We start from the raw sequence: 25427 nt of genomic DNA on the forward strand, positions 1-25427 counted from the left end.
AATTAGCGCACTACATACATATATAGGATTCAGTATGGGAATTCTAGAATTTGACACATCAAATGCTCGTCAATGAACCTCCGAGCACGCCGGTACAACGTCGTATATTCTTTGTGGTGAATGAACTTAGTTTCTCCATTACGAAATCTCCATAGCCCATTGAAACGCTCCAGCTGAAATTCAATTAATTCTTAAATGTTAGTATGTGAACTTTTGACATAGGTATGAAAATGATCGCATTACTCACTTTTTCCCTAAGAGGAGCTCGTGGATGATAGTCGTACACCATATTTCTAACTTTTACGTACTCTCGCATTGCACCTTTAATGTATTGGAATCGAAATGCCAAGTCTCTCCACCGGTACGCCCGTAAAAGAACTCTTTAACTCTCTTCCAAAGCATTGAATAGATTTCATTCGGACGTTAACGGAACGTATTAGCAAACGATTTGACGAGACACAAATCTTCATATGGTTACCATTCCATTTTCTAGGCTAAGTGTGTGAAATGGGAGTGGATAAAAGAGGTTGTCCTTATACAAATAAGGACTCAACGGCTATTTTTTTTGAATTCAATTCCCACAATCGGATTTTATATATGACCACATAGACTAATTGTGTCCTTGCAAAATCATATAAAATATGCCTCTCACAAATCGGGCTTTTGTAATGCAATGTAAACCGATTCCTGAAGTTACAGAACTTTTCTTCATAGCAATCGGATTACATATATGTACATGTAATCCGATTCTTAAAGTTACAGAACTTTTCTTCATAGCAATCGGATTACATATATGTACATGTAATCCGATTCTAAAGTTACAGAACTTTTCTTCATAGCAATCGGATTACATATATGTACATGTAATCCGATTCTCAAAGTTACAGAACTTTTCTTCATAGTAATCAGATTACATATATGTACATGTAATCTGATTCTTAAAGTTACAGAACTTTTCTTCATACCAATCGGATTACATGTATGTACATGTAATCCGATTCTGAAACTGAACCTCTGTGAAACTGTCAGAATCGGGTTAGATATAAGTACATGTAAACCGATTCTGATTGAAAAAATGCCAGAATCTTGCATTTTTTTCACACACATCTTAGTTGGTTATTTTATCGCGTCTTGGACAAACACATACAATTTTCAGAAGAAGCCAGATTAAGTCATTTATAAACTAGGAGTATAACCAAACATAATTCGACAATAAGTTTAAGACAAGACATAAGTTTTGCCTCCATAATTATCCATCCTTAGAGACATAAACATGAATATAACCATTCATTCATGAACATCCCACCACGACCACGTCCACCGCGTCCTCTTTTACCAGGTTTGGCGCTGATCGATGCACCTTCAGTCATCTTTTTTGGGGGGGCTCTCTTCCTCTTCTTCTTTGGATCCTCCTCATCCTCTTCCTCCTCCTCCAGCTCCCCAAACATTGCACCAGCTTCTACATCTTCGAGACTGTTCAATTCATTAATCAATTTTTTATTGACCTTCACATTTGTCCCTTCCTTGATTTGTAGCTTTGCTTGGGTTATCAAGTACCTGACTCGGCTTCTCTGTTTCCATTTTAAAGATAAACATTCAACAAAAAATGCTAATAACATTAACAAAACCGTAATTGAGTAACAATATGCACCAGGCATTCGAGAGCCGTATCTTTGTCCTATATCTTGGGCCTCTCATCTACTCGTATCACTCGAGTATGTAAAATATTGAGGTACCACGGCATGTAATCCGGAATTGCCTTGTCATCTGTTCGAGATGGACCATTCAAAGGATATCTATGAAACGCTCTGTCTTCCCAATAATCACATGATGGTAAAGGCTTGTGAACAATGTCAATATCGTTATCATATGATTTGGTTTTCGTCTCATTGATTTTGAACATCTTATGCTCCTTTGGGATTTTTTGTACGTAACCGCATTGTCTTGCGACTCTCGAAGGGTTGTACATTACATATCCTCTTGGGTGAAACAACATCCCAAAATAATCATTTTGCTCTCGGCACCCAACCTTCTATCCTCTTCCTTTTCCTTTACCCATATCCTCTTTGTAAGGATCAAAAACAACATCTTTCGTTGTCAAGTTGTCCAACTGGCATCTCAAATTCAGATAATCCTTTTTTTGGTACTTCGGATTACTTTTGTAGGTGTACTTGTATCCATAATACTCGTGGATACATTCCTTGTTCTCAAAAGCCCCTCGAGCAAATATTGGGAAGTGAAACTATATCCACGCCTGCAGAATATCCATATTCCCTCACATTTGGTTCCTTTTAGCCCTAGAAGCCTTTCTCAACTCGTTCAACGAGTGTGCAAGGATGGAAGTGCCCCAAGAGTATTCGTGAATCTTGTTAAATGGTTGCAACATCTGGATAAAGTTGGCGCTCATACGAGCGCCGGAAACTTCGGGGAAGATAACAGCTCCCAGGACGTAGAGGACATACGCATTGGCCGTGGAGATGATACGTTCCTGCGCCACCTCTTTTCCCTCAGCACGAAGCTTCTTTGTTCCCATGAAGTTGTCCCTCAGCTTCGATAGATGGAATATCCTCTGCTTTAAATTTCCTACCAGCATCTCTGACTTGGTCCTCTCCTCATCCCACTGGAACACATACTTGGTTAACGCGTAAATATTGTCCCACTCAAGCTCTTGTGCGTACCATTTGGACTTCACGGCTTTCCCTTCTATGCTTAGCCCGGTAATGAACTTCGCATAATGTGGAGTTATCGTCAGTTCTCCAAACGGAAGATGCAAAGTATCCGTTTCCCCGTAATATCTCTCGGCAAAGGCGGAACAAAGAGGTCTGTCGTAACCAAGGTCCAAATTCTCGATCGCAGGTATCAACCCCATAGAATTGAATAGATCGACTACTTCCGGAACTTCTCCAACGGTTGATTCTATTCCTTCCAGTAGCCATTGCCTCATCATACTCACTGACGTTTCTGGCTTCATAAGACGAACGACATCCTTGTGATCCTATAAAACAAAACAATCCTGATGGAAAACAATCAAACACTACACGGATAATAATGTTTATGTTACATAGCATAAGGTTTAGGTACTTATTATTGTATGGAAAACGACGACGGCCCAACTGTCATTGTACCCCCATAACATCTGTCCTCCATCACCGGGTGACCCGTAAACAGGATCCTTAGGTCCGCGAAGAAACATCTTCTCCGGGTCAGGCATGTGGTCACCTTTCTTCTTCTTTGGGACATCTTTCTTCTTACCTTGCTCTTGAACGTCCCCTCCTTGTACTTGTTCTTGAACTTCTCTTATCTCTTCATCAACTTGCTTCTCACTTTCATCCTCACCTTCTTCTTCATCACTTTCACTCTCATCACTTTCTTCTTCACCGCCTTCATCCTCACATTTTTCTTCATCATTTTCACTCTCATCACTTTCTTCTTCACCACCTTCTTTGCCACCAATTTCTTCTTCATCGATCTCCTTCCCACCACTTTTTTCCTCATTAACTTCCTCATCACTTTGTTCAGTAGGTGTATCGGAATCAAATTCTTCGTGTGTTGGTTGCTCCAGTTGAGGTGGTGGGTCATTGATGCTGATCCCTTTGGCTTTACTCCCCGTGTCCCTTCGGTTGGAAGCATTCAAATTTTGACCGCATTTTTGACGAGGTTCCAAAGGCTTAGGAGTAGCAAGGTCATGTTTCTTCTTATATTTCTTTTCGTCTTGTTTTTTTTGCTTTTCCTTGTTTGGCCTGTAGAATACAGAGTTAAGCGACAAACAATAGTGGAATAGAATGTATTTTTATTAAGTCAAGGTAAATAATCGGTTTACTCGATATACATATAAACTCCGATTCATAACATAATAAAATTAACAATCGGATTTTTAAAGTGCTAATGTAAACCAATTCCAGAAATCGGTTTTCTCGATATACATATAAAATATGATTCTTTACTAAACAATCGGTTTTTGTGAACGCATATGTAATCCGATTCTAAAAAAAAAGTTACAGAAGGAACGACTATAAGAATCGGGGTATTTATACATTAACATACTCCGATTCTTATTCACATGCAGCACAATGGTGTATGTGATTAAGAACATAAACCGTTTTCAAATAGAATCAGGTTACATCTATACTAACATAATCTGATTCCCTAAAACCCAGATAATTTTGAATTCAAAAATTTCGATTTCTAAGGGATTGCATGTTACTAAAACCTAGTTTAGAGGATTGGGTTGATAGAAAAGTACTTGATTCGACCCATTTCCTCTTGTTGTTGTTCGATTAGAGATGGTTCTTCTCGAGCAAACATTTTCTTTTTCGGTTTGTTTCCAATTGCTTTAAAAATTCCGGGATTACAGTTGTTTGAGGGTGAAAACAGTTTCTGCTGATTTTGGTAATTTTGTGTGTGTGGGTGAGAAACGAGTCTAAACCCTAAATAATGTACTACAAGGGAGTACTTTGATTCGAGAGATCAATCTGTACAAATCCAGCCTAAACCAATAAATGGCCGTTCCAGACTTGCTTCGGCCACAAAGTGAAGGAGATGGGTTGGTCTTAGGGAGGGAAGCGAAGAGAGTGTTGAGACCAGAATAGTTAATTCTAGAAGAGTAATTGTTTGACGACTTGTATCAGAAAGTGAAGCGCTAGCATATTGTAAAGCTAACAAGTGATTTCTGAGTGTTGTATGCTCCTGACCAAAACTTTTTTTTGGTGGAAATAGGTGAGACCTATTTATACAAGTCGCAACGAAACGTACCCTGGTCTCGTAAGAAGTGGAAACGGTTGAGTAAATGGAAGAAAGCGGTAACGGGTAACGCCTTGAATTGATGTTTCCATAATGAAGGAAACGTTTCACCATTACTTCTTGTATTCACTAACCCCCTCACTCTTATGACACTGTCTTGTAACGGGCGTAGTGTACGCCGCACGTTGTAAACCGCCAGACCAATACCTTGATGAGCATCCCCTAGTTTGTGACATGTTTTGATGTCTCGAGTATCTTCGTGGAAAACGAGTATCATGTTTCTATGTGTGGCAAGTTAAGATTAAGAGGCTTGCCGGTTCGGTGGCGACCTTCGACGGTCGAGATTTGCATTTCAAGAGGAAGGGTAGCCATTGATTATGGCTACCTTCCAATGGCAGCTAGCGGAGTAGATGCGGCATGGCTTGCACATGTTCTGGGCGTGACCAAGAATTGGCACCATAACCAAGAGATTGCCACAAGTCGTTTGGTGGCAAGCTTGTACGGCTGAGATCTGCATCTCAGGAGGAAGGGTATCCGTCGATCGTTGCTACCTTTCGTTTTCCATCCTGCGGCATGGTGGCATGGCCGGCATGGCTCGTGCATGCTCTTGGCACGGAAAAATTAGGATTTTGGCACCGTGTCCAAGAATTGACACCGTATCTGGTAGGCTTTGAAAGGGGACAGAAAATAAGAGCAAGAGGAATCCTACTTGTTAACCGCAAGTGCACGGTGTCGATTGTAGCTAGTGCAAGAACGGGTCATTTCCACAGGGACTAGGGTGTGTAAAGTTGAAGATTCCTAAGCTAAGATTATACTAAACAGTGACAGTAAACAAGAATGTGAAAACTAACAGTGAATTGAACTAACAGAATTAAACAAGACACTAACAGGACATGAAACAGCAACCTAAATGAAGATGAAAGAAGTTGTGGATTAGGAAGATAAGTGAAATAAGGGGTTTGATTTCACCCTAGTTCATGCTATGCATTCTCTTATTGAAATGTTAAACACAACTATAGTTCTTTCCAAAGTACTAGTTGTCTTTTTAAGGTACAACTAGTCAAAGGTATGTGAATTCAGCATGAAGTTGCAGCTTAAACTAAGTTCAAGTGTTCCTAAACTTGTTTAACATTCTAAGGCTTTTGTCAAATTATTACACAGCAGGGCTAGGGCAAATGAGACTATCCTAAGAACAAATCATAAGAACAAAACATAACATAAACATGAACATGAGCTTGATGTAAATTGTAACAATCACACAATCAAATTCAATACATGTTGGAGTTCTGAACAGGTAAAATTAACAATGCATTTGAATTGAGAATCATGGAATTGAAAAGATTGATAACCCTCAAAGCTAACAGTTCATGGAAATAACAAAACTAAACTATTCTACTGATGCTCTGGCTAATCCAGGCATACCTTCTACAACACCCAAGCCTTCTATTTATACCCAATTTCAATTCCCCCAAAATACCTAATTTCTAAAATTAGGGTTTACAAATTAAATCAAAAATTCTTACCAACTACTTCTGATATCCACTCAATTAGCTTGACCCACGCTTCCTCTTCCTCTTCTGCTCACTCTTCTGGTACAATTTCCCTAGCTCGAGCTATTCCATCATTTTCTCTCCTAGGGTTTCAGGAACTGTGAAGAGGAGAAAGTGATAGAATAGTAGGCTAGAATGATGGGGGATTAGGTGGTAGTGATGGGTTCTAGTGTTTGGGGATTTGACGGCTCGTGGAGGGGAGTGGTGGTGGTTGAGGCGACGGAGAGGGTGGAGTTGGCAGGAGCATAGCTCGACTGCTCGAAGGAGGAAGATGAGAATTTGGGTAAGGTGCGTTTGGCTGAAGGGTATAGGTGTTAGGTGTTTGGGTATTGAGCGGATGCATCAAGTCTCGATGATTCGCAAAGCTGAGCCGTGGGATGCGAAAATGATAGATTGATCTAACGGCTACAAGTGAAGAGGATGGTATCGACCGTCGGATGCCTGATACAACGAAACTGACGGCTCAAGATGGAATTAGGTGTTGTAGTGTTAGACAGGAGCTTCAGACTTTGATGTACTGGCGATGCTGCGACCATGGGATGCTGAGATGATCCAATCTGACGGCTAGAAAGGGAAACGGGTATGGATATAGGAAATGGATTTGGGTGAGGGTTTTGGGCCTTGGGTATGCCAAGCCCATATCTTCTTTAAGAACAATTCTTCCTCTTCAAGCCCACTTCTAGCCTTTTGGTCTTGTGCACAACATTCTTCGCGGCTTCCTTGCGTGATTCCTCCCGGATTTTCACTACTTTTCTGCTCTTTTCCGCTCCGCAATTCATCTAACTTTATTTATTACCTAAAAATGCAAAATTAATTAAGAAAAATATTTATTCTTGAAAACAATGAAAATACAGAATATGGGATAAAATGTAGAATTAACGCACAAAAGATGAGTTAGATGCCAAGAAAAATATATAGAAATATGCACTTTTTAGCACTCATCAAATACCCCCAAACCTGAATTTTACTTGTCCTCAAGTAAAACAAAACTAAGGAAATCCTACCTATACCACTGTCGCTGGTCTCTCGAATGCATTTAGCATATGCACTAAGCCTTTTAAACCACTAAGTGTCCCTAGTGGACGAGTGAAGTCTCGTGAAGGTTTGCTTAGAACGTACCTACAAAGTTCTAGGTCAAAATATAAGCTCAGATTCCATCAAATGTGACATGTGCAAGTCAGTTTAAGCTCACAGCAAAATGGAGATGTCAATCTAGCTATCTAAGGCACAATCCTAGCACTGATAACAAAAAAAGACATGTGATAAGAGTGTAAAGTGTATCTACACATGTGTCTAGAATGACCTGAAGTTATGACTACTAACCACCAAGAGATAGTTTTTAGGCTAAGAACCGAATTCTAAGCCAAGCTAGCTGTCCGGCTTTACGAGAATTGTGAATGTTCACCCAATGAGTTGGTGATATTTCAGTTTACCCGTGTTATACATCGATGGCTGCACCCTCCTTGCTTATTACAAGACTATTTACAACAAAAAGATGACTCTTATTTACATTGATTACTCTCTTTTATTTTTGGAACAAGAGAGAAGTATTGTCTTTAACATGACAAAACATGGAATAAATAAATACTTGATTTTTTTTTTTTTTTGAAGAAATAACTTTGATCTTTACAACATAATGACACTTTTGATACATGAACAAAAAGAAAAACATAATTACATGACTCTTAGCAAGAGGTGGCCCTTATCGAATGCATCCGGTCAAATTCTATGGTTGCTTTTCTTAACGTATCCTCCAACTTCTATCCCAGCCAACCAAAGAACAAGCTAGTCAAGTCTCATTCAGTATTCTAAAGTGATTGGCAACCTAACTTCCTATCAAACACCTTGAAGATCGAGGCTATACATGTATTGGTAGATCGTGCACGTGCAAGTTTCTTATCACATGTGAATTGTGCTAGAATCAGGGTGTCTAAATATCTAGACTAAGAATCCTTATGTATTACATATTTGCACAAGAGTCAACATTTCAAGGTAAATGAGCTCCATTTTTTATGATTTTTTAATTTTTAATTTTTTAATTTTTTTTTTTAATTTTTTTGGAATTTTTAAATTTTTTCAAAAAGAGTTCAAAAAGAAGGAGTTCTTGTTTTCAATTATGGCATGTGATCGTGGTATCTACTCTATACCCCCAAACCTAAACTAAACATTGTCCTCAATGTTTCAAAAGATGTAAAGAATTATAATACAACATATGGAGAGGATTATGCTGAGTAGAGAAAAAGGAAAGAGAATACCCGATTTCGGCGAAAGCAAGATTAGAACTCCGTTATTCAAGGCAAAAATCCAACATTTTTTTTTTTTAGCCGAGATCATATTGGATTAGCACTATATATACAAAAGAAACAAAAGATTTAACTAAGAAACTATCTACTAGACTCTATACAAGAAAATTTGGTTTTTAATGGGATTGGACTTTTTGGGAAAAATTTGGTTTTGTCGGGAGACATTTGGTTTTGATGGGAAAAAGAAAATTTTTGGTTTTTAGGGAAAAAATTGGAAAAATTTGGTTTTTATGGGAGAAAAACATTTGGTTTTTAATGGGATAAGGAGACCAAGCCCACTGTTGGGTTTTGCGAAGCCCAGCTACGTTTTTGAAAAACAGGCCCACTGCTGGTGAGTAAAGCTCACTGTTGGTTTTTGGAATTTTGAAATTTTGGCCCACTCGAACTTTGGTTCAGGCCCACAGTTCAGAAACAAGCCCAGGTAACAATTTGAAATTTGGGCTCTTAAATAGCCAAAGGTCGAGGCCCAACTGGGCTTTGAAAGCGTTTTCTGTTTTTGGGTCAAGCCCACAGTGTAAATGTTTAGTTTTCAAATGGATGTTAAGCCCACAGTCCCAGATTTTAGTTGGGCTTTGGCTAGCTACTAACTAAAATATGAGGCCCAACTGGGCTTTCAAAAGTTCAGTTTTCTTTAATTAAAACAGCAGGCCCAAATCAATCTAAAACCAAAAGCCCACAAGAAATTAAACAAACAAGCCCACAAGAAATTAATTACAAACCCAACAGAAAATATAAGCCCAAATGTTGGGTTTAATATTACAAGCCCACAAGAAAAATGGAAGCCCACAGTTTGGGTTCTCTTAATGGGTTTAGGCTTACCTGTGAAGCACATCCCAGCTGTTCAGTTTGGTTGCAAAAGCCCAGTTGGGATTTGGATCATCCTAAGCTTTGGCTTCAACACTCAAGGCCCAGTTGGGCTTGGTTCAATTTCCTCTCCTTCTGCAGCTTCAGTAGCAGCAGGAGCACCAGTTCAGGTTCAAAATGGTGAAGCTCAAATATGACAAAGCAAGCAAGCAAGGGCTTTGCAACAGCAGGTAGCAGCTTCACCAGCAATCAAGGCTCAGCAGCTTCACCAGTTCAGGGATTTGCACCAGCAGCAGGGGCTTAACAGCAGCAGAAGGGGCTTAGCAGCAGCAACAGTACAGTTCAGCAGCTCAGCAGGAGAGCAGGAGTACAGCAAGCAAAGGAGCAGCAGCTCCACAGCAACAGCAGCACCACAAGTTCAGCACCACAAGTCACCTGCTGGCTCAAAGAAGAGATGATCAGTCTCTTTGAAGCAAATGGGTGGAGCAAAGAAACAATGAGGGATAACAACAATGATATACAAACCAAGATGCAATATGCAAGATGCTGATGCAAGTTATACTAAGATGCAATATGCTGATGCAATATGCTGATGCAATACAAAACAGTTAAGTTACACTAAGATGCTGAAAAACAAAGTTACAGGGCAGTAACAATTTCAACCACACAGCAGCCAAGTTCCCGGCAGCGGCGCCAAAAACTTGGTAGGCTTTGAAAGGGGACAGAAAATAAGAGCAAGAGGAAGCCTACTTGTTAACCGCAAGTGCACGGTGTCGATTGTAGCTAGTGCAAGAACGGGTCATTTCCACAGGGACTAGGGTGTGTAAACTTGAAGATTCCTAAGCTAATATTATACTAAACAGTGACAGTAAACAAGAATGTGAAAACTAACAGTGAATTGAACTAACAGAATTAAACAAGACACTAACATGACATGAAACAGCAAACTAAATGAAGATGAAAGAAGTTGTGGATTAAGAAGATCAGTGAAATAAGGGGTTTGATTTCACCCTAGTTCATGCTATGCATTCTCTTATTGAAATGTTAAACACAACTATAGTTCTTTCCAAAGTACTAGTTGTCTTTTTAAGGTACAACTAGTCAAAGGTATGTGAATTCAGCATGAAGTTGCAGCTTAAAATAAGTTCAAGTGTTCCTAAACTTGTTTAACATTCTAAGGCTTTTTTCAAATTATTACACAGCAGGGCTAGGGCAAATGAGACTATCCTAAGAACAAATCATAAGAACAAAACATAACATAAACATGAACATGAGCTTGATGTAAATTGTAACAATCACACAATCAAATTCAATACATGTTGGAGTTCTGAACAACTAAAATTAACAATGCATTTGAATTGAGAATCATGGAATTGAAAAGATTGATAACCCTCAAAGCTAACAGTTCATGGAAATAACAAAACTAAACTATTCTACTGATGCTCTGGCTAATCCAGGCATACCTTCTACAACACCCAAGCCTTCTATTTATACCCAATTTCAATTCCCCCAAAATACCTAATTTCTAAAATTAGGGTTTACAAATTAAATCAAAAATTCTTACCAACTACTTCTGATATCCACTCAATTAGCTTGACCCACGCTTCCTCTTCCTCTTCTGCTCACTCTTCTGGTACAATTTCCCTAGCTCGAGCTATTCCATCATTTTCTTTCCTAGGGTTTCAGGAACTGTGAAGAGGAGAAAGTGATAGAATAGTAGGCTAGAATGATGGGGGATTAGGTGGTAGTGATGGGTTCTAGTGTTTGGTGATTTGACGGCTCGTGGAGGGGAGTGGTGGTGGTTGAGGCGACGGAGAGGGTGGAGTTGGCAGGAGCAGAGCTCGACTGCTCGAAGGAGGAAGATGAGAATTTGGGTAAGGTGCGTTTGGCTGAAGGGTATAGGTGTTAGGTGTTTGGGTGTTGAGCGGATGCATCAAGTCTCGATGATTCGCAAAGCTGAGCCGTGGGATGCGAAAATGATAGATTGATCTAACGGCTACAAGTGAAGAGGATGGTATCGACCGTCGGATGCCTGATACAACGAAACTGACGGCTCAAGATGGAATTAGGTGTTGTAGTGTTAGACAGGAGCTTCAGACTTTGATGTACTGGCGATGCTGCGACCATGGGATGCTGAGATGATCCAATCTGACGGCTAGAAAGGGAAACGGGTATGGATATAGGAAATGGATTTGGGTGAGGGTTTTGGGCCTTGGGTATGCCAAGCCCATATCTTCTTTAAGAACAATTCTTCCTCTTCAAGCCCACTTCTAGCCTTTTGGTCTTGTGCACAACATTCTTCGCGGCTTCCTTGCGTGATTCCTCCCGGATTTTCACTACTTTTATGCTCTTTTCCGCTCCGCAATTCATCTAACTTTATTTATTACCTAAAAATGCAAAATTAATTAAGAAAAATATTTATTCTTGAAAACAATGAAAATACAGAATATGGGATAAAATGTAGAATTAACGCACAAAAGATGAGTTAAATTCCAAGAAAAATATATAGAAATATGCACTTTTTAGCACTCATCAAATACCCCCAAACCTGAATTTTACTTGTCCTCAAGTAAAACAAAACTAAGGAAATCCTACCTATACCACTGTCGCTGGTCTCTCGAATGCATTTAGCATATGCACTAAGCCTTTTAAACCACTAAGTGTCCCTAGTGGACGAGTGAAGTCTCGTGAAGGTTTGATTAGAACGTACCTACAAAGTTCTAGGTCAAAATATAAGCTCAGATTCCATCAAATGTGACATGTGCAAGTCAGTTTAAGCTTACAGCAAAATGGAGATGTCAATCTAGCTATCTAAGGCACAATCCTAGCACTGATAACAAAAAAAGACATGTGATAAGAGTGTAAAGTGTATCTACACATGTGTCTAGAATGACCTGAAGTTATGAATACTAACCACCAAGAGATAGTTTTTAGGCTAAGAACCGAATTCTAAGCCAAGCTAGCTGTCCGGCTTTACGAGAATTGTGAATGTTCACCCAATGAGTTGGTGATATTTCAGTTTACCCGCGTTATACATCGATGGATGCACCCTCCTTGCTTATTACAAGACTATTTACAACAAAAGATGACTCTTTACATGACTCTTATTTACATTGATTACTCTCTTTTATTTTTGGAACAAGAGAGAACTATTGTCTTTAACATGACAAAACATGGAATAAATACTTGATTTTTTTATTTTTATTTTTATTTATTTTTTTGTAAGAAATAACTTTGAACTTTACAACATAGTGACACTTTTGATACATGAACAAAAAGAAAAACATAATTACATGACTCTTAGCAAGAGGTGGCCCTTATCGAATGCGTTCGGTCAAATTCTATGGTTGCTTTTCTTAACGTATCCTCCAACTTCTATCCCAACCAACCAAAGAACAAGCTAGTCAAGTCTCATTCAGTATTCTAAAGTGATTGGCAATCTAACTTCCTATCAAACACCTTGAAGATCGAGGCTATACATGTATTGGTAGATCGTGCGCGTGCAAGTTTCTTATCACATGTGAATTGTGCTAGAATCAGGGTGCCTAAATATCTAGACTAAGACTCCTAAAATTTACATATTTGCACAAGAGTCAACATTTCAAGGTAAATGAGCTCCATTTTTATTTTATTTTTTTCATTTTTTTTTTTCAAAAAGGAAGAGTTTAAAAAGAAGGAGTTCTTGTTTTCAATTATGGCATGTGATCGTGGTATCTACTCTATACCCCCAAACCTAAACTAAACATTGTCCTCAATGTTTCAAAAGATGTAAAGAATTATAATACAACATATGGAGAGGATTATGCTGAGTAGAGAAAAAGGAAAGAGAATACCCGATTTCGGCGAAAGCAAGATTAGAACTCCGTTATTCAAGGCAAAAATCCAACATTTTTTTTTTAGCCGAGATCATATTGGATTAGCACTATATATACAAAAGAAACAAAAGATTTAACTAAGAAACTATCTACTAGACTCTATACAAGAAAATTTGGTTTTTAATGGGATTGGACTTTTTGGGAAAAATTTGGTTTTGTCGGGAGACATTTGGTTTTGATGGGAAAAAGAAAATTTTTGGTTTTTAGGGAAAAAATTGGAAAAATTTGGTTTTTATGGGAGAAAAACATTTGGTTTTTAATGGGATAAGGAGACCAAGCCCACTGTTGGGTTTTGCGAAGCCCAGCTACGTTTTTGAAAAACAGGCACATTGATTACTCTCTTTTATTTTTGGAACAAGAGAGAACTATTGTCTTTAACATGACAAAACATGGAATAAATACTTGATTTTTTTATTTTTATTTTTATTTATTTTTTTGTAAGAAATAACTTTGAACTTTACAACATAGTGACACTTTTGATACATGAACAAAAAGAAAAACATAATTACATGACTCTTAGCAAGAGGTGGCCCTTATCGAATGCGTTCGGTCAAATTCTATGGTTGCTTTTCTTAACGTATCCTCCAACTTCTATCCCAACCAACCAAAGAACAAGCTAGTCAAGTCTCATTCAGTATTCTAAAGTGATTGGCAATCTAACTTCCTATCAAACACCTTGAAGATCGAGGCTATACATGTATTGGTAGATCGTGCGCGTGCAAGTTTCTTATCACATGTGAATTGTGCTAGAATCAGGGTGCCTAAATATCTAGACTAAGACTCCTAAAATTTACATATTTGCACAAGAGTCAACATTTCAAGGTAAATGAGCTCCATTTTTATTTTATTTTTTTCATTTTTTTTTTTCAAAAAGGAAGAGTTTAAAAAGAAGGAGTTCTTGTTTTCAATTATGGCATGTGATCGTGGTATCTACTCTATACCCCCAAACCTAAACTAAACATTGTCCTCAATGTTTCAAAAGATGTAAAGAATTATAATACAACATATGGAGAGGATTATGCTGAGTAGAGAAAAAGGAAAGAGAATACCCGATTTCGGCGAAAGCAAGATTAGAACTCCGTTATTCAAGGCAAAAATCCAACATTTTTTTTTTAGCCGAGATCATATTGGATTAGCACTATATATACAAAAGAAACAAAAGATTTAACTAAGAAACTATCTACTAGACTCTATACAAGAAAATTTGGTTTTTAATGGGATTGGACTTTTTGGGAAAAATTTGGTTTTGTCGGGAGACATTTGGTTTTGATGGGAAAAAGAAAATTTTTGGTTTTTAGGGAAAAAATTGGAAAAATTTGGTTTTTATGGGAGAAAAACATTTGGTTTTTAATGGGATAAGGAGACCAAGCCCACTGTTGGGTTTTGCGAAGCCCAGCTACGTTTTTGAAAAACAGGCCCACTGCTGGTGAGTAAAGCTCACTGTTGGTTTTTGGAATTTTGAAATTTTGGCCCACTCGAACTTTGGTTCAGGCCCACAGTTCAGAAACAAGCCCAGGTAACAATTTGAAATTTGGGCTCTTAAATAGCCAAAGGTCGAGGCCCAACTGGGCTTTGAAAACGTTTTCTGTTTTTGGGTCAAGCCCACAGTGTAAATGTTTAGTTTTCAAATGGATGTTAAGCCCACAGTCCCAGATTTTAGTTGGGCTTTGGCTAGCTACTAACTAAAATATGAGGCCCAACTGGGCTTTCAAAAGTTCAGTTTTCTTTAATTAAAACAGCAGGCCCAAATCAATCTAAAACCAAAAGCCCACAAGAAATTAAACAAACAAGCCCACAAGAAATTAATTACAAACCCAACAGAAAATATAAGCCCAAATGTTGGGTTTAATATTACAAGCCCACAAGAAAAATGGAAGCCCACAGTTTGGGTTCTCTTAATGGGTTTAGGCTTACCTGTGAAGCACAGCCCAGCTGTTCAGTTTGGTTGCAAAAGCCCAGTTGGGATTTGGATCATCCTAAGCTTTGGCTTCAACACTCAAGGCCCAGTTGGGCTTGGTTCAATTTCCTTTCCTTCTGCAGCTTCAGTAGCAGCAGGAGCACCAGTTCAGGTTCAAAATGGTGAAGCTCAAATATGACAAAGCAAGCAAGCAAGGGCTTTGCAACAGCAGGTAGCAGCTTCACCAGCAATCAAGGCTCAGCAGCTTCACCAGTTCAGGGATTTGCACCAGCAGCAGGGGCTTAACAGCAGCAGAAGGGGCTTAGCAGCAGCAGCAGTACAGTTCAGCAGCTCAGCAGGAGAGCAGGAGTACAGCAAGCAAAGGAGCAGCAGCTCCACAGCAACAGCAGCACCACAAGTCACCTGCTGGCTCAAAGAAGAGATGATCAGTCTCTTTGAAGCAAATGGGTGGAGCAAAGAAACAATGAGGGATAACAACAATGATATACAAACCAAGATGCAATATGCAAGATGCTGATGCAAGTTATACTAAGATGCAATATGCTGATGCAATATGCTGATGCAATACAAAACAGTTAAGTTACACTAAGATGCTGAAAAACAAAGTTACAGGGCAGTAACAATTTCAACCACACATCAGCCAAGTTCCCGGCAGCGGCGCCAAAAACTTGGTAGGCTTTGAAAGGGGACAGAAAATAAGAGCAAGAGGAAGCCTACTTGTTAACCGCAAGTGCACGGTGTCGATTGTAGCTAGTGCAAGAACGGGTCATTTCCACAGGGACTAGGGTGTGTAAAGTTGAAGATTCCTAAGCTAATATTATACTAAACAGTGACAGTAAACAAGAATGTGAAAACTAACAGTGAATTGAACTAACAGAATTAAACAAGACACTAACATGACATGAAACAACAAACTAAATGAAGATGAAAGAAGTTGTGGATTAAGAAGATCAGTGAAATAAGGGGTTTGATTTCACCCTAGTTCATGCTATGCATTCTCTTATTGAAATGTTAAACACAACTTTAGTTCTTTCCAAAGTACTAGTTGTCTTTTTAAGGTACAACTAGTCAAAGGTATGTGAATTCAGCATGAAGTTGCAGCTTAAAATAAGTTCAAGTGTTCCTAAACTTGTTTAACATTCTAAGGCTTTTTTCAAATTATTACACAGCAGGGCTAGGGCAAATGAGACTATCCTAAGAACAAATCATAAGAACAAAACATAACATAAACATGAACATGAGCTTGATGTAAATTGTAACAATCACACAATCAAATTCAATACATGTTGGAGTTCTGAACAACTAAAATTAACAATGCATTTGAATTGATAATCATGGAATTGAAAAGATTGATAACCCTCAAAGCTAACAGTTCATGGAAATAACAAAACTAAACTATTCTACTGATGCTCTGGCTAATCCAGGCATACCTTCTACAACACCCAAGCCTTCTATTTATACCCAATTTCAATTCCCCCAAAATACCTAATTTCTAAAATTAGGGTTTACAAATTAAATCAAAAATTCTTACCAACTACTTCTGATATCCACTCAATTAGCTTGACCCACGCTTCCTCTTCCTCTTCTGCTCACTCTTCTGGTATAATTTCCCTAGCTCGAGCTATTCCATCATTTTCTCTCCTAGGGTTTCAGGAACTGTGAAGAGGAGAAAGTGATAGAATAGTAGGCTAGAATGATGGGGGATTAGGTGGTAGTGATGGGTTCTAGTGTTTGGTGATTTGACGGCTCGTGGAGGGGAGTGGTGGTGGTTGAGGCGACGGAGAGGGTGGAGTTGGCAGGAGCAGAGCTCGACTGCTCGAAGGAGGAAGATGAGAATTTGGGTAAGGTGCGTTTGGCTGAAGGGTATAGGTGTTAGGTGTTTGGGTGTTGAGCGGATGCATCAAGTCTCGATGATTCGCAAAGCTGAGCCGTGGGATGCGGAAATGATAGATTGATCTAACGGCTACAAGTGAAGAGGATGGTATTGACCGTCGGATGCCTGATACAACGAAACTGACGGCTCAAGATGGAATTAGGTGCTGTAGTGTTAGACAGGAGCTTCAGACTTTGATGTACTGGCGATGCTGCGACCATAGGATGCTGAGATGATCCAATCTGACGGCTAGAAAGGGAAACGGGTATGGATATAGGAAATGGATTTGGGTGAGGGTTTTGGGCCTTGGGTATGCCAAGCCCATATCTTCTTTAAGAACAATTCTTCCTCTTCAAGCCCACTTCTAGCCTTTTGGTCTTGTGCACAACATTCTTCGCGGCTTCCTTGCGTGATTCCTCCCGGCTTTTCACTACTTTTCTGCTCTTTTCCGCTCCGCAATTCATCTAACTTTATTTATTACCTAAAAATGCAAAATTAATTAAGAAAAATATTTATTCTTGAAAACAATGAAAATACAGAATATGGGATAAAATGTAGAATTAACGCACAAAAGATGAGTTAAATGCCAAGAAAAATATATAGAAATATGCACTTTTTAGCACTCATCAGTATCCAAGAGATTGCCACAAATTTTTCTGGTTTGGTGGCAAGCTTGTACAGATGATATTTGCATCTCAGAAGGAAGGGTAGTCATCGATTGTTGCAACCCTTTATTTTGCAGCCAGCGACATGGAGGCATGGCTTTGGCATGTTTTAGGCGCGGCCAAATTAGGGTTTTGGCATAAACCATGGAATTTGGCATTGGGCCATAAGTTGCCATACGTTTGGTGGCGAACTTGTACGGCTGAGATTTGCATCTCAGAAGGAAGGGTATCCGTCAATTGTTGCAACCCTTTGTTTGGCAGCCAGCGGCTCGGAGGCATGGCCGGCATGGCTTTGGCATGTTTTAGGCGTGGCCAAATTAGGGTTTTGGCATAAACTGTGGAATTTGGCATTGGTCCAGAAGTTGCCATGTGTTTGGTGGCGAACTTGTACGGCTGAGATTTGCATCTCAGAAGGAAGGGTAGTCGTCGATTGTTGCAACCCTTCATTTGGCAGCCAGCGGCATGGAGGCATGGCCGGCATGGCTTTGGCATAGTGGCGTGGATGGCATGCCATTGGCACGACGGTGCGGATGACATGGATGACATGTCATTGGCACGACGGTGCGGCTAGCATGGTTGGCATGCCTTCGGCGTCGGGTGTGGCTGGCATGGTTGGTATGCCATTGGACGGGTGGTACGGCTGGCATGGTCGGCATGCCATTGGAACGGTGGTACGGCTGACATGGTTGGCATGCCCTCAGTGTCGCGGTGTGGATGGCATGGTTGGTATGCCATTGGCAAGGTGGTACGGCTGACATGGTTGGCATGCCTTTGGCATAGAGGTGTGGCTGGCATGGTTGGCATGCCATTGGCACGGTGGCGTGTCTAGAATGGTTGGCATGCCATTGGCACGGTGGCACGGCTAGCATGGTTGGCATGATTTTGGCGTAGAGATGTGGCTGGCATGGTTGGTATGCCACTGGCACGGCGGCATGGTTGGCATGGTCGGCATGCCATTGGCACGGTGGTACGACTGGCATGGTTTGTGACTGGCATGGTTGGCATGCCATTAGCACGGTGATGTGGCTGGCATGGTCGGCATGCCATTGGCACGGTGGTACGGATGGCATGGTTGGCATGCCATTGGCGTAAAGGTGTGGCTGGCATGGTTGGTATGCCATTGGCACGGTGGCGTGGATGGCATGGTCGGCATTCCATTGGCATGTTGGTATGGATGGCATGGTTGGCATGCCATTGGCGTAGAGGTGTGGCTGGCATGGCCGGCATTCCTTTGGCACAGCGATGTGGATATTAAGGTTTGGTATGTCGAAACCCTAATTAGCATATATAGCATGCGCGGTTGGTGTGTGCGGAGATGATGCTAGTCAATATCATGGGTTCTGCCGTGGAACATAAGATATATATAAAAAAAAGGTACCCTGGTAAATTTCACGTATACATATTGAATGGATCAATAAATGCGCTAGTGGAGGTATTGGTACTCTCGGCTTCGTTTTCTTATAGAGTGACGTCACATTACACTAAGGTTTTACGATTTTAACCCTAAGCTAAAAACCACCATCAACATTAAGTCCCCTGCTTAGCTCGGAACAGGGGCATTGTTGCGGGGTAAGCATGAGATGGTGACAGACAAGGACAAAATCGAAACGGGAAGTCATGAAGAGATGGTCAGGAAGATCCGGCTAACCTTTTTTCGGAGGTAAGGAAAACCTGCGACTCTCGTGTTGGCGGCTTTGCGCAAATTTGGCTCGGAGTGGACCCGCTTGCAGTGCTTGGCATAAAGTGAGCCACCGGCGTTGCTTGTCTTGGAATGGATCCACTGGTGTCGGATTGGCTTGGAATGAGCAGTTATCGTTGTATTTCTTGGAATGGAGTCGCTGGCGTCGGATTGGCTTGGAATGAGCCGCTGGCGTTGTATTGGCTTGGAATGAGCCGCTAGCGTTGTATTGGCTTGGAATGAGCCGCTAGCGCTGGCTTGTCTTAAAACGGAGTCGTTGGCATAGGCTCGGCGTGATATGGAGCTGCTGGCTTGTCTTCGCACAGAATGGGTCTACTGGCGTAGGCTTGGCGTGATATGGAGCCGCTGGCGTAGGATTGGCATGGGATTTTGTTGGCTCTCGCTCGGTATGAGGACTGTTGGTGCAATCGTCTATGGGTGGAGAAGTTGCGTTGGAAGGACGCAAGCTGCTAGCGCTGGAAGGATGCAAGCTGCTAGCGCTGGAAAGGACGCAAGTTGTTAGCGCTGGAAAGGATGCAAGCTGTTAGCGCTGGAAAGGATGCAAGCTGCTGGCGCTGGAAGGACGCAAGCTGCTAGTGCTGGAAAGGATGCAAGCTGCTGGCGCTGGAAAGATTCAAGCTGTTAGCGCTGGAAGGACGAAAGTTGTGAGCCCTGGAAAGGATACAAGCTGTTGGCGCTGGAAGGACGCAGGCTGTTAGCGCTGGAAAGGATGCAAGTTGCTGGCGCTGGAAGGACGCAAGCTGCTCGCGCTGGAAAGGATGCAAGCTGCTGGCATTGGAAAGATGTAGGTTGCTGGCGCTGGAAGGGATGCAGGCTGCTAGCGCTGGAAGGAACGCAGGATGCTGGCGCTGGAACTTCGGCTACCAAACGGTAGTGATGGCGCTGGAACTTCTGCTATCAAACGGTGGTGATAGCGCCTGGAGACTTTTTCTAAATTAGGGTTTGGCATGCCGAAACCCTAATTAGCGCCCTTTACTAAAATCGTTGTAGAATTCTCGTACGAACTCGGATTTTGATGGTCCACACCTCCATTCTGATCGGAAAATAATTTCCTATCTCCCTAGGAGGGAATATTTAGGTTTTGAGCTCGTTTAGGAGGTGAAAACAACCCGAAAGTAAAACTCAGGAAGAATTCAGGAGGGATGTTGCGGTCCCGCGGAATGATGGCAACTGGCTTCAGTTCCGTGGAAGGATGACGACTGGCTTCAGCTCCATGGAAATATGAAAACTAGCTTCGGTTCCGTGGAAGGATGAGACTGGCTTCAGTTCCGTGGAAGGATGACGACTGGCTTCAGTTCCGTGGAAAGATGACGACTGGCTTTAGTTCCATGGAAAGATGACGATTGGCTTCAGTTCCGTTGAAAGATGACGACTGGCTTCAGTTCCATGGAAGGATGACGACTGGCTTCAGTTCCATAGAAGAATGGGAACTGGTATCGGAACTTCCGCTACCAAACGGTGGTGATGGTACCTAGATTTTTTTCTAAATTAGGGTTTGACATGCCGAAACCCGAATTGGCGCCCCTTACTAAAATCGTTGTAGAAATCTCGTACGAACTCGTATTTTGACGGTCCGCCCCTCCATTCTTATTGGAAAAGAATTCCCTATCTCCCTACGCAGTAATGTTTAGGTTTTGGGCTCGTTTAGGAGGTGAAAACAGCCCGACAGTAAAACTCAGGAAGAAATCAGGAGGGATGTTGCGGACCTGAGGTAGCATAGTCGCGCCCAATCATCTATTCCCGTTCATGGAGCAAGAAGGAATCTTTATTTTGTGAAAACTATAAAAATTTCGTCCGCATGAAAAGAGGTATCGACCCTCTTCTGTTTTCTGTTGCCCGTCCGGATCCGTGCTTTCGTCTGTAGTGTATCTCCAGTGGATTCCAAAATTTAATAAACTCCATTGCATTCTTGGGACGGATGGCTGAAACATATGCTCGGAAACGATCATATCAAGGATAATTTTGGATATCGTGGTTGCGTTGTCGGTCCATCTCTGACTTTAGGTTGTTCAGTGCTTGGACCTTCTGATCGCGATGACAATATGTTGTGGATGCTTGTACGATCGAAATATTCCGGAGCCACTGGATGAAATAGATGAGTTGGTAGGCTTTTTGTTGTCGATGTGATGCTATCAAGTCTTCAAGGATTTTGTTCCAAGCGACATCCTTCGAACCATCTTCTGAATCTTGGACTATCGTATGGAATGGGATGCGGTGAGAAGTCCTCAGTTATACTTCCGTTAGATCCGATGACACGGCCGAATATGTGAATGTATCTTTGTGGCGTGCTTTTGGAGTCTGGTTGAGGGGAGTGAAATCGTCCCATGCTGGTAGTCCCCATGTGTAGCCTACTTTCATTGCATTGCGTTGAATCCATGTCCACGGGATTCGATACAAGCTCATTGTACTCTTCTGGATGTGACGCTGGGATGCTCAGAATATCAGATGGACGAAATATTCTCATGAATCTTTGATGGTCGTCGGGATGGAATGTGATGAGCAGTCCCCAGTCGCACTTTTCTTCGGTTTCTTAAGTTGTTTCCTCTTAAGAAGGCTTGGGATCCACCGCGGCCTCGTAAAGTGTTGCAGGCGTCTTCTGGACAGAGAGGTGATGGTACTCTTACGTTATATCCTTGAAGAGTAGATGACCTTGTCGTGGCTATGACCTTTTGGTTGACCGTGTCTTCTGATCTTTGACAGTGAAGGGATTCCGTGTAGATTCCCAGTCCCCAAGTGGTTTACATGTTTCCATCTTCGTAGTGATTGTTTCCATGGTGAAGCTCTGGCTGGTATCACGAGCATCTATAGTTCTTGGAAGCAGATGTGACCATAAGGCACTACATCGTCGTGGGAACAAAATAGGTTGGTTGGATGCGTGAGCGGGAAAACCTTCTATGACCACGAGCTTTGACGGGGTGGATAAAAAGGCGGCCACGACTAAGGAAATTGGCTGGATGCGATCATGATCCTTGACATGGGGAGTGTGGTGGCACGATCCTTGGCAGGAAGGAGTGGCGGCCACGACACGATCCTTAAAAGAAGGAGTGGCGGCTACGGCATGATTCTTGGCACGAGGAGCGGCAGACACGGGAAAGAACCTTGGCAGGAAGGAGGCGTTGAAGCGGCTTCGGTTCTTGTTGAAACTTATAGAACAAAACATTGAAGCTTCGTCTTCGGATCCCGGAGCATCTTATGAAGAGAACGCTGAAGCGGAGCGGCTGCTGGAGCGTGCATTGAAGCGGAGCGACTGCTTAAGCGAATGTTGAAGCGGATGATAGACGCATTTATGTGTCTATTTTGATCTAAATTGTATATATTGTTAGTGCTCGATTCTGTACTTATTTGGTTATTTTATGTCTTTGTAGGTGTTTTTGGAGAAATAAGCTTGTGCGGGAAAATTGGCTCGAAAAGTGGTATTTGCGCTCGTGGGAGAAAATTACTATACAGACCCCCGTTGTGGATAAGGGGAAACCAGATGATAAGGGGAACTCCACCGCTATTTGCACCCCAGAAATTCTATTTCCACTCCACGGCTAATGGCACACCTACCCTGGATAAGGGGAAACCATCTTCAACATTTCAAAAACCAAGTTTTGGCGGGAAATATCTTGGCAGCCGAACAGATTTTGGGGTTCAAGATTTGGATGGTTTTTAATGAGACTCAACTGCTGATTTTGATTGGGATTGATCTGTTAGGCCAAAATATGCTTGATATGCGTGATATAGTCGACCAACTTGGGCTGGATTGTTCATATGAAGCAACCATATTTGACGGGAAAAATGGTTAGTCAACAACGTTGTTTCTGAATTGGAGATTGATGAGATTTTGTTGGAGTTTGAATCAGAAGTGGACTGGGAACGACGTGTAAAGATAAAACAGGACTGGTATGTGGTTCAGATTCGATTAAATTGGAGTGCTTAATTGGTTCTCGTGAAAACAGAATAAGAGGATCTATAGTCGGGTTCTGTTGATTGGCGTGGAGGAGTTACGTGAAGTATTAAGAGTGTATCGATGGCAAGGGTCCTATCCTACCGTCAGGAACGAGTTTGGTAAGAATTTTAACAACTCAGCAGACGTGTAGAAAGAAAAGAAGTAAATATAGGAAGATTTTGATACATCTCGACAAACCAGGGACGGTGAGTAAGTTTTGGTTTGTTTCTGGTAAATTCGTGGAAGTTTAGGGAAGAATATCTCCTCTGGATTTTAGGGATTCGATCCCGTGATATAAAAGAAGAGTTTGTACAAGATGTGTAATCGATTTTATCCAGTTTGGGAGTGTATCTACGGCTGCATACGCGTAAACAAGAAAAGAGAAGTCTGAAACTTACGAGGGAGGAGAAGAGAAATTATTGAAGATATTCTCGTGATATGTTTCACCTGTTATGTATAAATAGGATCTTTGGGACTCAACAAGGGGGGGGTCGAGAGTTGGGGGGAGCCAACAGAAGGCTTCAGAGATCAGCAGGAGAAGTTGCAGAGAAGGAGTTTTTGCTGGTAAGAAGAAGAAGCTGCAGAGCATAAGACACACAGAAAAAGTCGCAGAGAAATATCGTTGTTCAACAGCAGTACAAACATATCGTTTATAAACAGCAGTTACATTAGGTTTTTAGCCAATATTCTTCTTTGTAACAGCGACGTTTGTAACATCATTACAGCGTTGCAAATCTCTGTGTTATACAATTTCTCCAATAAAACACCTTTTTGAGCTATGGATTATTATTTTGAGCATGTTTTTGATATGAGGAGCTAAACCCCAACACTGGGATGACGGAGAAAGTCATATTTCATGCGTGTGGTAATTATGTTTAATTCTTTTTATGACTTTTTGTATTAATTTAATCGTTTTATGATTTTTCTTAATTAGTTGTGAAGTCGTATGATGATGTATGCTTGGTCTAAGTGTTTTTGATGCATCATGCTAGTGATTTACAGTTAATCTTTTTAAAATCTAACCTGGCAAAGAATTAGAGCCAATAAATAAGAGCTATAATTGTCTAAGAATTGATTTTTGAACCACATAATATGAGGTTTGGTGGAATCCTGAGTCTCAGTAATCTCTCGACATTGTGACAAACCTTGTGTATATATTTTCTTTATTTTTATTGTTTTCTATTATTAAGTCTGAAATCGAGTCTACACAAGTCCGAGTTGAACAAACTTTATTTACCACTATAAAACCACATCAATTTTTGGCGCCGCCGACGCGGACTTGTATTTAGATTTGTTTTAGGTTTCTTTTTATTATTTTTGTTCTTTTTCTATGTGTTTTGGTATTTTTCGATTCTTTTCAGATTTGGAGCGAAGCTAAAAGTGCTATAAAAGGAAAGCATCGCCAGAGAAGGAAAGAAAACAGGAATCTGAAAGGAGTGGAGAAAAAGATTTTGTATATAGTTATTTTGTTTTTAGAAACTGTAAATAGGATTTTATTTTTGTAGTTTTTCTTTTCCTTTTTGGACATTTTTATTTTTTTGGACTTGGACATTTTTATTTTTAAACCCTAAGGAAGGGTTAAAATTAAATATAAACTGTTTGCAGGGAAGGACGATAGTTACGATACTGTCTCGGCCCCTCAGGTTCGTACACTGACATTGGAGTCGGTGGCCTGAGTCGACTTCAACGGTTCATCGCCCGTCTGGTACGGGAGGTAAGACTCTATCCACCCACGAATCCCATGTCAGTGGGTTTTATTTTGTGTGACAACTCACACCGCTGCAATAGAATGCCGAACTGGTATTACAATAGCCAATACAACGAATATGGGACTGAGTTTCAAAATGGACGTTACTACTTTTACCATAGTGTGAATAGTGTTTGGGAACATCAGCCTTTTGAAGGTTATGGTCCATACCATGGTGAGCCCAATTACTATCCATACGCCCACCGGTCGTACGATTCTTCTCTACTAGAGTCTGCATGTAAGTTAGCTGAGTCGACACAAAAGTTACTTGAGTCGACACATAGTTCAGCTGAGATGAATAACTTAGTTATGAATAAAAACA

General features: G+C 41.0%; 1 protein-coding gene across 1 annotated transcript; it reads right to left on the minus strand.

Annotated features, from left to right (window-relative positions):
* Positions 1–2275: 2275 nt before the first annotated feature.
* On the minus strand, positions 2276–4305 carry LOC113351575. Its single transcript, XM_026595533.1, has 4 exons — positions 4244–4305; positions 3448–3740; positions 3101–3336; positions 2276–2995 (listed from the first exon to the last, which is right to left on the minus strand). Exons 1-4 carry the CDS (start codon positions 4303–4305, stop codon positions 2276–2278), a joined length of 1311 nt encoding a protein of 436 aa, XP_026451318.1.
* Positions 4306–25427: the final 21122 nt, after the last annotated feature.

This window comes from Papaver somniferum, chromosome 2, assembly GCF_003573695.1.
Source record: "Papaver somniferum cultivar HN1 chromosome 2, ASM357369v1, whole genome shotgun sequence".
In the NCBI taxonomy this organism is placed as follows: Eukaryota; Viridiplantae; Streptophyta; class Magnoliopsida; order Ranunculales; family Papaveraceae; genus Papaver; species Papaver somniferum.